Below are 13,060 nucleotides of genomic sequence, written 5' to 3' on the forward strand. Positions count from 1 at the left end.
CTAAGTAGTCATCATAACCCAACCTAACCCTCTGGAAGGTGGTCCCTGGGTGCAGCACTGGAGTCGCCCACTGCTCCTGACAGGTTGGCTCAGAGCATGCAGAGTAGGGCTGCACACATGATCACATTCAAACTGAAATCGAATTTTGAATTGACTTGATAAAGGTGAATATCTATTTGCAAAGGCCACATTTATTTAGGTACTAGAACGTCCTACTCAATCAATTGTATTTGTACAGAAAAAATACACATACACAAATGTACACTGTGAAATAAATCTGGGTTTAAAACTCATGTAGCCCTATAGTCCAGATTTACCTGCAAGGACAAGTTGACCTTAGCTTACCCATACTTTGTGCTCGACTCAAGATGTTTTTCCCCAAACAAACCTGTCTGACCCCTTGGCCTCCACGCTGGCTTTAGTGAGGTTTGGCCTGTTCTAATAGGGGTTAAATGTACTGCAGATTAATTTAGCTTCATTGCTGTGATGATGAATCGTTTCTATAGTGGGCTGCTGCTGTTTCACTGTGTGGCAGCTTTGATGAATGTAGTCATTAACCTCCTAGAGCTCCAGTGTCCTACCTTCAACCTGCTTTCCCTCGCTGACCATTTTACTGCAGAACTAGACCTAGCATAAATAACCAAGCCACATACTTTATTTATGTCTAAAGGCAAGATACGTTACAGGTACCTATAGGAGGTGGGCAATATTGACAAAAATGTATTTCTCTTTTATTCTTTAGCTGGCAATAATCAGATTTTATCAGAAAAGTGCTAAAGTGCCTGTAAATGCCTTGGTTAAGGTGATAAAATGAAATGAAATACAACAAGGCAGAAACATCACTTTTAATCAGCAAGAATCTGTTATTTTAAAAAAGGAAATATTTCTATATATATCTATATTTGGCAGTTGTTGTTTTTTTAAATTCATTTTAAATGGATTTAACCATTATCAATATAAATAGCTAAATTGAGAACCAATTCTCATTCATGACGACCTGGTCAAAGGCAAAAGGACAAAAGCAGAGCAATACAGTACTAATATAAGGTAAACATACAGTAAAACATTTGACTATTTGCGATATATTAAGAGTTTGAAGGAACCACTTTGAGACAGATTGAGACAGACATTGAGACATTATTTGATTACTAAAGAGATAAGGAATTATTTTCAACATTAACATTACATTTGACTTTATGTATCTGGGACATAGAACCCCTTCAATGTAAACGATTGTTGGATACATTTGGAGTGTACTTTTGGCGGCCGGGGAAAACAATAAATATCATAAGGAAATGGATGTGACAGTTTTACTCATAATTCATATACATGTGACAGATATGCCAAGCAATGTATAACAGTAAATGCCAAGTAAAATACACAGTTGCAAGGGGCATGGGGGCATGAAAATATAATGAGCAGTGAGCCAAATAAGTGCGGACAGCTGGAAAAACTATGGCGATAAACTGACAAACAATATCTGGTGTATACGGTATATACATTGCCCACCGCTAACCCTGGCATCGCCTTTACTTTCTACATGCCTGATTCCAATGTTTGCTTTCCTCAGCAGGGTAAATCCGTAGCCACGTTGCCAGCAGACACCAGTCGAAACCTGCTTGTTTGTTTCCTGTGGGTGATGAAGAACGCCGACCAAAGTTTAATCCAGCGCTGGACTGTGGACATGCCTCCTTCACAGCTCAACAAACTCCTCGAGCTGCTCACCATCTGCCTGTCATGCTTTGAATACAGGGTGAGTTCACTTAACAATTCTGCTTTCCGTTCACCTGTAAATATGCGGTGAAGCCTTGGTTTGAGCCAGCAAGTTTGTCTGTAGAAGTATTCAGTGTTTTTCAACCACATAAGCACATAAGCCACTAAAACATTGTGAAATTACTTAAATTAAAAACAAATATCTGCACGTAACATCAGGCTTTTAGATAGGGTTTGAAAACACAATCATTTTGTCCGCAAAAAGTACAAAAAAATGTGTGCGCGCTCCTAAGCCAAAATTATGATCCCACTTAGGAGCGGCGTATTGCGCTGTATTTTCCGACGCTTTTATAATAATGCGCGCTTTTAATGCTGTGCGCCGTCTTGACGTTACGCCGTTACGCGCCGTAACCGTGTGTGCGCCTTGTGCGAGGCGGCGCGCACACGGTTGGCCGTCCCTGCACTCGAAAATGCCCTTCCACATTTTAAAATACCCCGTCCAAAATACGGGAAGACGGGCGTCTATCGAAAAGCCTGCATAACATCCAGTCACTGTGTCTGGCTCTTTGGATTTTGAAATAGTAGAATTATGGTTGCCTTTGTGCTTTCACTGGTGAAGTTTGCTCAGAGCACTCCAAAATGTCAACTCAAAGTTAGTTAACTCAAATTGAGAGTTTTTTCACGGCACACTTGTATTCCCCGGCACACTGGTTGAAAATGAAGCTGCTAAACTACTGATCATGTATTCACCTCGGTTGAAACGATCACGCCACAAAGTCTTCAAAATGTCACCCAATATCTGCGCGGCTATGGTAAACAAACAGTCTTGCGATACATGTTATTTGTTGTTGTTTTTTACCACCAGCAGCAATCAGACATTTAGCTTTCTGTTATTTCCAGGGCATAAGTACATAATTAGGATCGACAATAATATTTGAAAGTGTGATTTTTCAGGGCAAGCAGAGCACGGACAAGGTGAGTGCTCTGGCGCTACAGAAGTCCCAGCAGGCCAAGCTGCAGCTGGAGCAGGCTCTGCTGAAGGGAGCTGGAGCCAGAGGAGACATGATGAAGAGAGTCGGAGGTAAAGTCTGAACCTTTTCATTTGAATCATATTTGAAATCGTGATTATTTGCAATAGGTCTGTCCTTTTTGTCAAGCGGTCCATAGCCAACTCTTTGTCAGTAAAAGCAGGTGGTTAAGACTGAGATGAAAAATGTGACTATTTGTTGTGTTGAATGTGGCTACAATTAAAAATATGTTTGTTTTATGTCAACAAAATGTATATTGAGCGCCATTTGTATTTATTGGGTTGATCAGTACGAGGGAAAAGTAGAGATTAGTTTACTCGTCATATCGCCCAGCCCTAGTTTAAAATAATTATTTATATGTTCTGTCAAATGTTAACCTGTTGAGAAACATCTACTTGTTATCGTTTAATCAAAAGGACCTAGTTCCAGGTTTAGTCAGATATTAAATTATGAATGAATGAATGAATGAATGAACAGAGTGCAATTATTGTTTTTTGGTTTACACCCACAGTATTTTGTTATTGTTGGCTGTGGAGGTGACTTCTTATTTCAAAGTTCAACGGTTTTCTGTTCACAGGAATGGACAAAACTTTGGGTTATGGAGACAACCGACGCTGGAGGAAAGACTTGACCCAGTGGAGACAAACCAATGATCGACAAGATAAGCAAGTCAATTTTTATAAACGCTCTGTAAAGCTTTGTCACGTCTGTAAATTTCAAATTGCACCTGCTTTTCTCCACGCACATGTTTTTGCTTTGCTTAGAAATGATCACAGTATGACATTAAACTTACTTATCTTGCATATGTCGCTCAAGAATCTCTTCAAAAACATGCATTGTTACTGTAAGCGGGGCGCCCCTCCACAGATCTGACATGTGACTTGTCCTCGTCATGTCCCTTGATTGTCTTCATGGAAATTGATGATAGAAAAGTCACATGATGCACGTTTCAGGAAAAGGGAAGTATATGCTATTATATTTATTATGTTTCTCCTTTTATCTGATCAGAACAAAAGCGGAGTTGGACCAAGAAGCTTTGATCAGTGGAAATTTGGCAACGGAGGCCAACCTCATTGTTCTAGATCTGCTGGAAACCATTGTGCAGGTGATGCCTTAGAGAAACTGTGAAAAACAAAGTGTAACATGTTCACCCAAAGCAATATAAATGAAAAGAGAAAATGCACAAAAGCTCTAAGATGGCTTTTGGTTCCATATTTTCATCATCAATCCGACCTGAAAAATGTATATCTCGAATGCACAATCTTTGACTTTGTATTCAGCTTTCTATTACATTTTACACGATCAAAGTGAGACAAAGCTATTTTTGTCCTTCTCAAATCTGACTAGAAAACATTCAAATGCATTCTCATCACTTACAAACCCTCATCAAACCCATATATCAAGTCATTATCAAACCGAGAGCATTTGTCCCGTGTGCAGGCGGTGCCCCTGGCTGATTGTAAGGACAGTGTGGTTGGCGGGGTCCTTCGGGTGCTCCTCCACTCGCTCACGTGTAATCAGAGCACCACTTTCCTTGGCCACACCTTCAGCACTCTGCGGGCGCTCGTCGTCAAGGTACTGTCTTTTTTTTATGCAATTATATTCTATTTAGTGTTGTTGGGCAAATTGAATGCATATGTTTCAAGCACGGACCGCGGCAGGTAAATAAGATCATCAAGGACACAAGGACTATAGCAGAACTAAAGGTGCACTACCGCTACAGCTTGTTTTCACGGAGATGTTATGGCTTCATCTGAAATCTTCCACAGAATGGCATTAAACGTATCTATTTTGCATATATTCAATTACAGGTGCTTTTGATGCTGATAAAAAAACATGCGTTCTTACTGTGAGCTGGCTCGCCTCTACAGAGATCTGGCCGGTAACTTGGCCTGGTTACGTCACCTGATATTGTTAAAGCCATACTGTGGAACATTCCAGACAAAGCTCATTTTCAAAACACACATTACTTTAGTTAATTTCATTAATTTGAGTCATTTGCTCGTTATTAAAGACAGAAGTGTAGACACATGATCCATAGCTCAGGTAAAAAGTACATTTATTTTCCATTAATGATTAATTAATTAATCAATGATTGGACAGTAATAGGGCTGCAACTCGAAAGGATTTTTGTAGTTGACTCGTCTGATTCTACAAAATTACAAAAAAAGGGTATTCTTGATAAAAATCTTAGTTATTCTTTTTTTAAATTGTGATTTAATGCCACTGTGTAAAAAAGTCTTCTTCTTCTTTGGTGTTTTATGGCTGTTTGCATCCAAGTTACAAGTTACATTACCACCACCTACTGTAGTTGTACATCTTAGAATCTGTACTTAGACTTTACACTTGTGTGAAGAGTGAAGTCTGAAGAATAAAGTCTGAAAAAACTAAATTAAATTACATTACATACAGTTACCTAAAAAACGTCTATTTTTATATGTGAAGGTATCACTGCAATTCATTATTTTACATTATTAACAAATAAATCCAATTATTATTACCATAACAATATAATAACAAATTTATCTTTCACAAATAGGCTACATAACCTACTCTAAAGGACAAACTGAACACTGGACACACGGCTCAGTCCATTATGCTGTTGGTGGATGTACTTCAACACAAAACATGGTCTTTAATTGATGAAATGTATATACTATAATAAGTTTTGAAATTCAATTCACTCATGTGAATACTGCCGTTGTGTCCTTGGGCAAGACACTTAACCCAACTCGCCCCCCAGTGTCTGCGTATATCTGGGGTGTGAATGTGTGTGTGAATGGGTGACTGGTTCCTTGATGTAAAGCGCTTTGAGTACCTTGACGGTAGAAAAGCGCCATATAACCATGACCATTTTACCAAATTATCATATTTCAAGTCAGGGTTTTCTGGTTGTGGTTGGTTGATACTGGATCTAGATTGTTGCGTATGGGTCTTAGATGGTTCAGCCTGTGAACAGTCTTGGTGACGTTAGACATGACCAGCGTGAGGCGTTCTCTCATCGCTCTGTAAGTCTGAGAGGAGGAGAGTGGGCTGCTGCCTCACCTGAGATGACATGTTCCTTCTCTCAGCGGGGGCGGAGGGATTTATGCACGTCTGGTTAAATGTGTGTCTGCGTGTGTTTTACTGGCTGAGGTGGGTAGGAATCAGTTACATTCACACCAATAATCTTTTGAGGAACTTGTACTTTTCACCATGCTTTTCCTACTACTCGTCTTACATATATATATTTTTAAAAGAAACTGTACTCTTTTTTTTTTTTTTTTTGTGTACACGTGTTAGTTACTCTACAAAAACTTAACATGATTTGAATATTTATGTTTCTTGCGCCGCTCAGTAATAATTGTTTTTCTAACTTTTTTTGGTCAGAATTTTACCAGAATCTTAAATCAGATATTAAATCCAAATCGTTACTCACCCCTTAAGTAGTGTTTTCAGCTACAAATACAGCTTTTGTCACATTTCGAAAACTATTATTCAAAGTACAGTTTCGTCAAAATGCTACTCAAGTTAAAGGTGCACGTTTTAACGTTTTTTCAAAAATACATTGAAAAAGTGGAGTCGCGTGTATTTATTGATGATTTTATTGATATATCTATTGGTGTTTTTATTGATGATTTTTTTGGTTTATTTATTCGAATAGGGACAGATACAAAAACACTAACTGTACCACAGCAGCTTTTACAATTGTGCCCATTGGAGCCACCTGCTTGTAACCACGGAGGTAGATTAATGATGAATAACATACTGAGAAACATTCTGGTAAAAGCAATAACCTCTATAGTACATGGAGACGAGCAGGAAGCGGACCCTTTTAAACTACGTAACTATGTGTGGTTCAAAAACAGTCCTCAACACGCTGAACAAACACTAAAGTACTAAAGTAACTCATGTAGTGAACGCGAAATGGAACGCTTCTTAATCTATTTTGTGTTTGTTCTTTGTGCGTGTGTTTGTGTGTTAGTTTGGAGACCTGCTGTTTGAGGAGGAGGCTGAGCAGTGTGCAGACCTGTGTCAGAAGGTGCTCCAGTACTGCAGCAGCCCCGTGGACGAGAACCGGAGCCAGGCCTGCGCCACCCTCTACCTCATCATGAGATACAGCTACAGCAACGCCAGCGTACGCAAACCTGTTACCGTATTCCATCCGTCACATTTCTTAAACAATGGAGACGTTTTAAGCATTGCCATGTAACGCAAAAGAAAAAACATCTCGGTTTGACTGATTTATTGGCCGTGGACCTTCCGGTTTTGTGCCTTAAGAGCTGTTGATCTTAGATGTGAACAACAGCTCCTAAGACTCAAAACGCCGACCAATTGTGTGACGCTTCCGATGGATGGAAAGTCAATTACATGTGAAGGTTTACGTTCTGTCACGTCATTGTCTGATATGGGAACAAGCGGTAGAAAAAAAAAAAAAAAGATCTTAAATATGCCAATTCTTCAACTCTAACTTTACTATGTTGTTGCACTACAAAAACAAAGGAAATGCAAGTACACAAATGCGAAGAAAATGCAAGTACAAAAAAATACAATTGAACAACAAGTCGATATATTAAATATAGGCCTAAAATGCTCTTAAACGTCTATTCGTTTCTCTGTGTTTGGGTATCCACAGCAGCAAAGAGCCACAAGGCTAATGTCAGGCATCTTTTACCTTTCTATTTCATGAAACCCTATCCTTAGCTCTAAGACTGCAGAGGAAATTGCATTTATGTCATATTAAATTGAATTTAGCTTCACATGTGACTTATGAATTACCCAGATTTATGTCATAATGCCCTCCGCAAAGACAGGGGCAGGAGGATGCTCGCTCACATCCTATCACTTCTTTTCCATTGCGTTCCTTCTGCAGCTTTAATGCCTTTTCCATGTCTATTTTGAGCCAGCCACAGAAAGTTTCACTTGAAGGATGGGTCTCTGAGTGGGGAAAGGAGAGATCGGTCATTGTCTGCTTCCTCCCTCTGTAACTAATGGCAGCCAGACCTCTGCAAGTGTGTGGCCTGGATCTCCATATACCAAACCATGGGAATTATGGAGATACAGTTCATATCAAGTCAAAAATCTGCCATTTTTTGTTGTCCATAGAAAACTATTTGATAAAACAATATGGTGATTGTCACAATAATTCTTATCCTTATCCTATATCGACTTGACAAATTAATGACAATATATTTGACAATATATTTTGAGGGTCATTCAATATTTATTGAGCGTACCTTTTTTATTTGTATTGGTGGGGAAAATGGTCCTATTTGTTTATATTTCAGTTGCAGAGGGTTGATGGAGTAACTTGCACGGCTCATTATAGATACTAACTACATAAATATGTAATTCTACCTTTTCTGAGTTGATGGGATAAGGATTTCCTCGGATCATCCTGCTTTAGGTTTATTTTTTGTTCAGTGTAGTTTTGATATTATTGTTTATTGTGATATTTTCTGAAGAAGTATATCGCAAAAATCTGATATGATGACCAGCCTAATCCCAAAGTCGGGATTGCGAGATTACTTGGAAAATATACTTGAAAAGTATTATTTATTTGAAACAGTTTAATGAAATTATGGCAAATAACACAATGTATTACTTGAATAAACACAAACAAGATCCTTAAAGTAATGATAAATAATGCTATGGGGGTCCCGGGTTTGTAGCCTGGTGACTTTGCAGGTCCGGCCTCAATAGTTTAAAAACCCCTGCTCGACTGTAGCATTAATATCGCTAAGAAAACGGCTCAATACACAATAGCCATTTCAAAACCACAATAATGATTAAAAACACTCCTTTGTGATGCAATAGAATGTAAATTTTAGCTCTCAATAAGAGCCATTTATTTTATTTTTGACAACTCTATATAGTGTCAGAAAACCAACTCGAGTAGCTAACATCTTAAAATCACAACTGATCTAGTAATGGGCTCACTTGGAACAGGAAACTGATTTGAGTTTAAATGGATGACAGTGTAGTTGGATAATATCTCTTTGCTTGGTCGATAACTGCATTTCAGTCGGTGCTCACTGTGTTTACATCTACAAATCTTAATGCAAGTCACATTCGGCGGAACACAGGCTTTGTGCCATTCAAAACCTTTTCTCTCCCGCTGCAAATGTCCCCTCCTCCGTTTGTTTATACGCTGTAAACAGAAGGCGCTCTAAGCTAAATTAGCGTAGCCGCCCTATGACTCATTCATACGGGGAAGTGTCTCGTTCTCCCATTGTTTATATCTTCTTTCTGTACTTCATGACATCACAACGTCATAGAATCTCGTAGTGTGAAATGGAGCTGGAGACGGGTCAGAAATCAATGGTGGAATCGGCTTTTTAACTGAAGACACATTGCAGATTCATTGATGTGGGGTACACAGTGGCAGAGTGGTTAACACGCCACACAATCTCTCTGGGTGGCACCAAATAGGTAGCCGATGTCAAGTACATAATACGTTTTAATAAGTGAATACATTTAGACTTTTTTATTTTATTTTTCAGAACTGAAGAGGGAAAATATAATAATAAATAATGAACATGTATTTATAACAATATTTACAAAGTAGAAAAAGCTTCAGTTGTAGTCATCTGGACTCAGTTTGAAAAAGTAGACGTTTCGACTCTCATCCAAGAGTCATTGTCAATAACAGAATTTAGGTCGAGAACTCCGATATTAATACTGTTCTATGGTAAGACCCGCCCATTGGGAGGAGCCTTCCTGAAGTAGAAAGAGTTGTTGGTTTCAACAGAAACTCCCCCTTGTATCTACCGAGGTAGCCTATTCAGAATCTTAATGGGCTGTTAAAACCTCTTTGTCTTAGTGAGACCCTGGCTCAACCACCCTGAGTACCTGATTAGCATTTGAATGCCCTGGTCCTTTACCTTTCCAGGGGTTCAGTAACCCATTATAGATAACAGGAAGATTAAACCTAAGCCCTCCATTTCTGTTTAAAGAAGGTCTTTCTTTTTTAACAAAAATAGCTTCCTTGACTCCTCTTTCAAACCATCTTTTCTCCCTGCTTAAAACCTTCACCTCACCGTCTTCAAACGAGTGATTAGAGGCTTCAAGATGGAGATGCACGGCACTCTGTGGACCTGAACTAGTATTTCTTCTGTGCTGATAAAGCCTCTTGTGTAGAGGCTGTTTCGTCTCACCTATGTAACGTTCTTTACAGCTTTCTTCACTGCATTGGATCGAATAAACTACATTGCTCTGTTTTTGAGTCGGCAACTTGTCCTTTGGGTGAACCAGTTTTTGTCTTAAAGTGTTTCCTGGTTTAAAATAAACAGGGACTTCGTGTTGTCTAAAAATTCTCTGCAGTTTTTCCGACAGGCCAGACACATAAGGGATAGAAACACCCTTCCTTCTCTGTTCAGTTTCCCTTTTGTCCTGCTTCTTGGTTCTCTTCACTCTGTTGAGAGACCAAGCGGGGTAACCACAAGCTGAGAGGGCTGTGGTTACCCCGCTTGGGTGTAATGCATCTCCATCTTGAAGCCTCTAATCACTCGTTTGAAGACGGTGAGGTGAAGGTTTTAAGCAGGGAGAAAAGATGGTTTGAAAGAGGAGTCAAGGAAGCTATTTTTGTTAAAAAAGAAAGACCTTCTTTAAACAGAAATGGAGGGCTTAGGTTTAATCTTCCTGTTATCTATAATGGGTTACTGAACCCCTGGAAAGGTAAAGGACCAGGGCATTCAAATGCTAATCAGGTACTCAGGGTGGTTGAGCCAGGGTCTCACTAAGACAAAGAGGTTTTAACAGCCCATTAAGATTCTGAATAGGCTACCTCGGTAGATACAAGGGGGGAGTTTCTGTTGAAACCAACAACTCTTTCTACTTCAGGAAGGCTCCTCCCAATGGGCGGGTCTTACCACAGAACAGTATTAATATCGGAGTTCTCGACCTAAATTCTTTTATTAACAATGACTCTTGGATGAGAGTCGAAACGTCTACTTTTTCAAACTGAGTCCAGATGACTACAACTGAAGCTTTTTCTACTATGGAACACGCCTGGACGAATGAGGGATTACACCGAAATATTTACAAAGATTAAGAAAAGATAAATGCACAACATTAGTGTATAATAATTAGATAAATCATTGTACATTTGTGAAGCCGATCTTATAATGGGTTTGTCTTTTGTGAATTTACGGTTTTGATATTTCTTTTAATAAATAATACGTAATAAATAATTAACATATATTTATAACAATATTTACAAAGATTAAGAAAAGAAAAATGCACAAAATTAGTGTATGATAATTAGATAAATCATTGTACATTTTGTGAAGCCGATCTTATAACGGGTTTGTCTTTTGTGAATTTACTGTTTTGATATTTCTTTTAAGTTTTATTCCACTGATTTGACTTTTTACAATCTGAAACCTCGGTATACCTCGGAGCCCATAAGTGCCCCATATCCAGAGTTGTCTTAAGCAATCATTTAGCCTGGTTTGAAGAGCACACAGACATTTATATGGGCACACATTGAGATGGGGGCAGTGACGGGTGGTTAGACTTTGGCTCCATGCTCAGTTGAACAGAATGGGGCCGTAGAGATGATCCATGGGTGATTATGTCGCAGCTAATGGGAGATCATTTCCCGCTCAGCTGCCCATGCTGGAGATAGATGGGACTTCACACATCACTCCGTCTCTCACTGCAAAAAAGGCAAAAGCCCGGCATTTCAGACTGGAAGGAAAATGATAAAACATAATTCTCACACGTTTTCTTACGTTTCAACATAACATTTCTTTCTTAAATGTGCCTGATTCCAGTGGGCATTGGGCAGCTGCTAGAAGCAACTTGCGTGCTAACAACACACCAGCGTCGCATCCTGTGTGCTGTTTAGACGCAGTCAGCACACGGTGGTCTCATTTTATATAAAACTGCCGTAATTTTACTTTGGTACATGATAACGTCCCCGTTATTATCTTCACGAGTTGAATAGTTTATGTAGCATTATCATAGAAAACGGTTTCAGAGGTAGTTATCTTGACAATGTTTTAAATATATATATTTAAAAACCATTTAAATCATTGTCCAGTTGGCTGAAACGGTTTCTACGATTGATCACTCCTGGACGAATGAGGGATTATACTGATTATACTGATTAAAGGTCTATTTCAATGAAACACAATTATTTGTATATAAATTCATCATTTCTTGCTGTGGTATTTTGCTAACAGGCTAACAAACTAACGCTGTCAAACATAACCCAGAAAATAGACCTTACATTATGCATTTTTCTGTGCTCAGAGGCAATGACGTGAAGGTTGCGGCTCATATCAAATGCTCTCTTTCTCTGCAATCACTTGTTTCGAATGTCCCCAGAAGTTGTTTCTATGATTAATTTATTCTCTGGTTCTCGGCTTGAATCACAAGCGTACAAGGACAAATAACCTTCAGATGTCTCCAAGCTTTGAATATATTGATTCGTTACTGTATTTGTAAACACATAGCGTATAATATTTAATGTGGTGTTAAATCAATTGGAAAGCCATACATTAAAGGAACTATATTGTGTAAACTGGGCTTTTATGCGGCATCTTTACCATAAACGTTCTCAAAGTTATATTTTGAGTGATTCATGCATGTTTGAGTGCTTGGAAAATGTCTGTTTTCACACACACACACACACACACACACACACACCCCATTTCCACCCTCCACCTTTTATATTTACAATTATTAAACAAAAAAACAGACTCATTTTTGGTTGAAAAAGCATGCTTTTTTTTTTCTTCTGCTGCTGCTGTGGAATGTATGCAAGTTTTGAACAAGAAGTCAATGGATCTGTTTCTATTTTTGAATCAATATTGCGGTTTACGATCAGCAAAATTAAAAATAATCATCTATATATGTTATAATATGATCTATTGGTCAGCCCCTGTTGTGCTCAGAGTGAGTGACGGGTGGATTTAGCCAATCGCAGTTAAGTGTGAACTCAAAAAAGAAGGTTGATGACTTTAGTTATCTTTTAAAGGAACATAAAGGGTACATTTAAACTTACATCAAAATGAACACTCAACCAGTAATACGAACTATAATTGTGATATTCTTTATTTTTTGTATGTCATCTAATCCTTAATTTAAATGTATTTTTCAGAATTTCTCCAGGGTGAAAATGCAGGTCACCATGTCTCTGGCCTCTCTCGTGGGCCAATCTTCAGACTTTCAAGAGGAGCACTTGCGGCGCTCACTTCGCACCATCTTGTCTTATGCAGAGGAGGACTCAGAGATGCAGAATACTCAGCTACCCTCTCAGGTATATATATACAAAATATAACTGTACATGCATATAATAAATGTTTGAGTTGCATTTTGTAAATACGTGCCTC

General features: G+C 38.7%; 1 protein-coding gene across 1 annotated transcript in view; it reads left to right on the forward strand.

Moving 5' to 3' along the window:
* dock8 (dedicator of cytokinesis 8) overlaps positions 1–13,060 on the forward strand; it is a 93,338-nt gene that overhangs the window by 60,507 nt on the left and 19,771 nt on the right. Inside the window, exons 31-37 of the mRNA XM_072433122.1 lie at positions 1,571–1,753; positions 2,668–2,794; positions 3,319–3,406; positions 3,750–3,846; positions 4,182–4,316; positions 6,706–6,858; positions 12,829–12,987. Coding sequence (XP_072289223.1) covers positions 1,571–1,753; positions 2,668–2,794; positions 3,319–3,406; positions 3,750–3,846; positions 4,182–4,316; positions 6,706–6,858; positions 12,829–12,987 — 942 coding nt within the window. The remainder of the gene's footprint in view (positions 1–1,570; positions 1,754–2,667; positions 2,795–3,318; positions 3,407–3,749; positions 3,847–4,181; positions 4,317–6,705; positions 6,859–12,828; positions 12,988–13,060) is intronic.

The sequence above is a fragment of the Eucyclogobius newberryi genome, unplaced genomic scaffold, assembly GCF_026437365.1.
Source record: "Eucyclogobius newberryi isolate DKJ021-1_F unplaced genomic scaffold, fEucNew1.0.hap1 SCAF_6, whole genome shotgun sequence".
In the NCBI taxonomy this organism is placed as follows: Eukaryota; Metazoa; Chordata; class Actinopteri; order Gobiiformes; family Gobiidae; genus Eucyclogobius; species Eucyclogobius newberryi.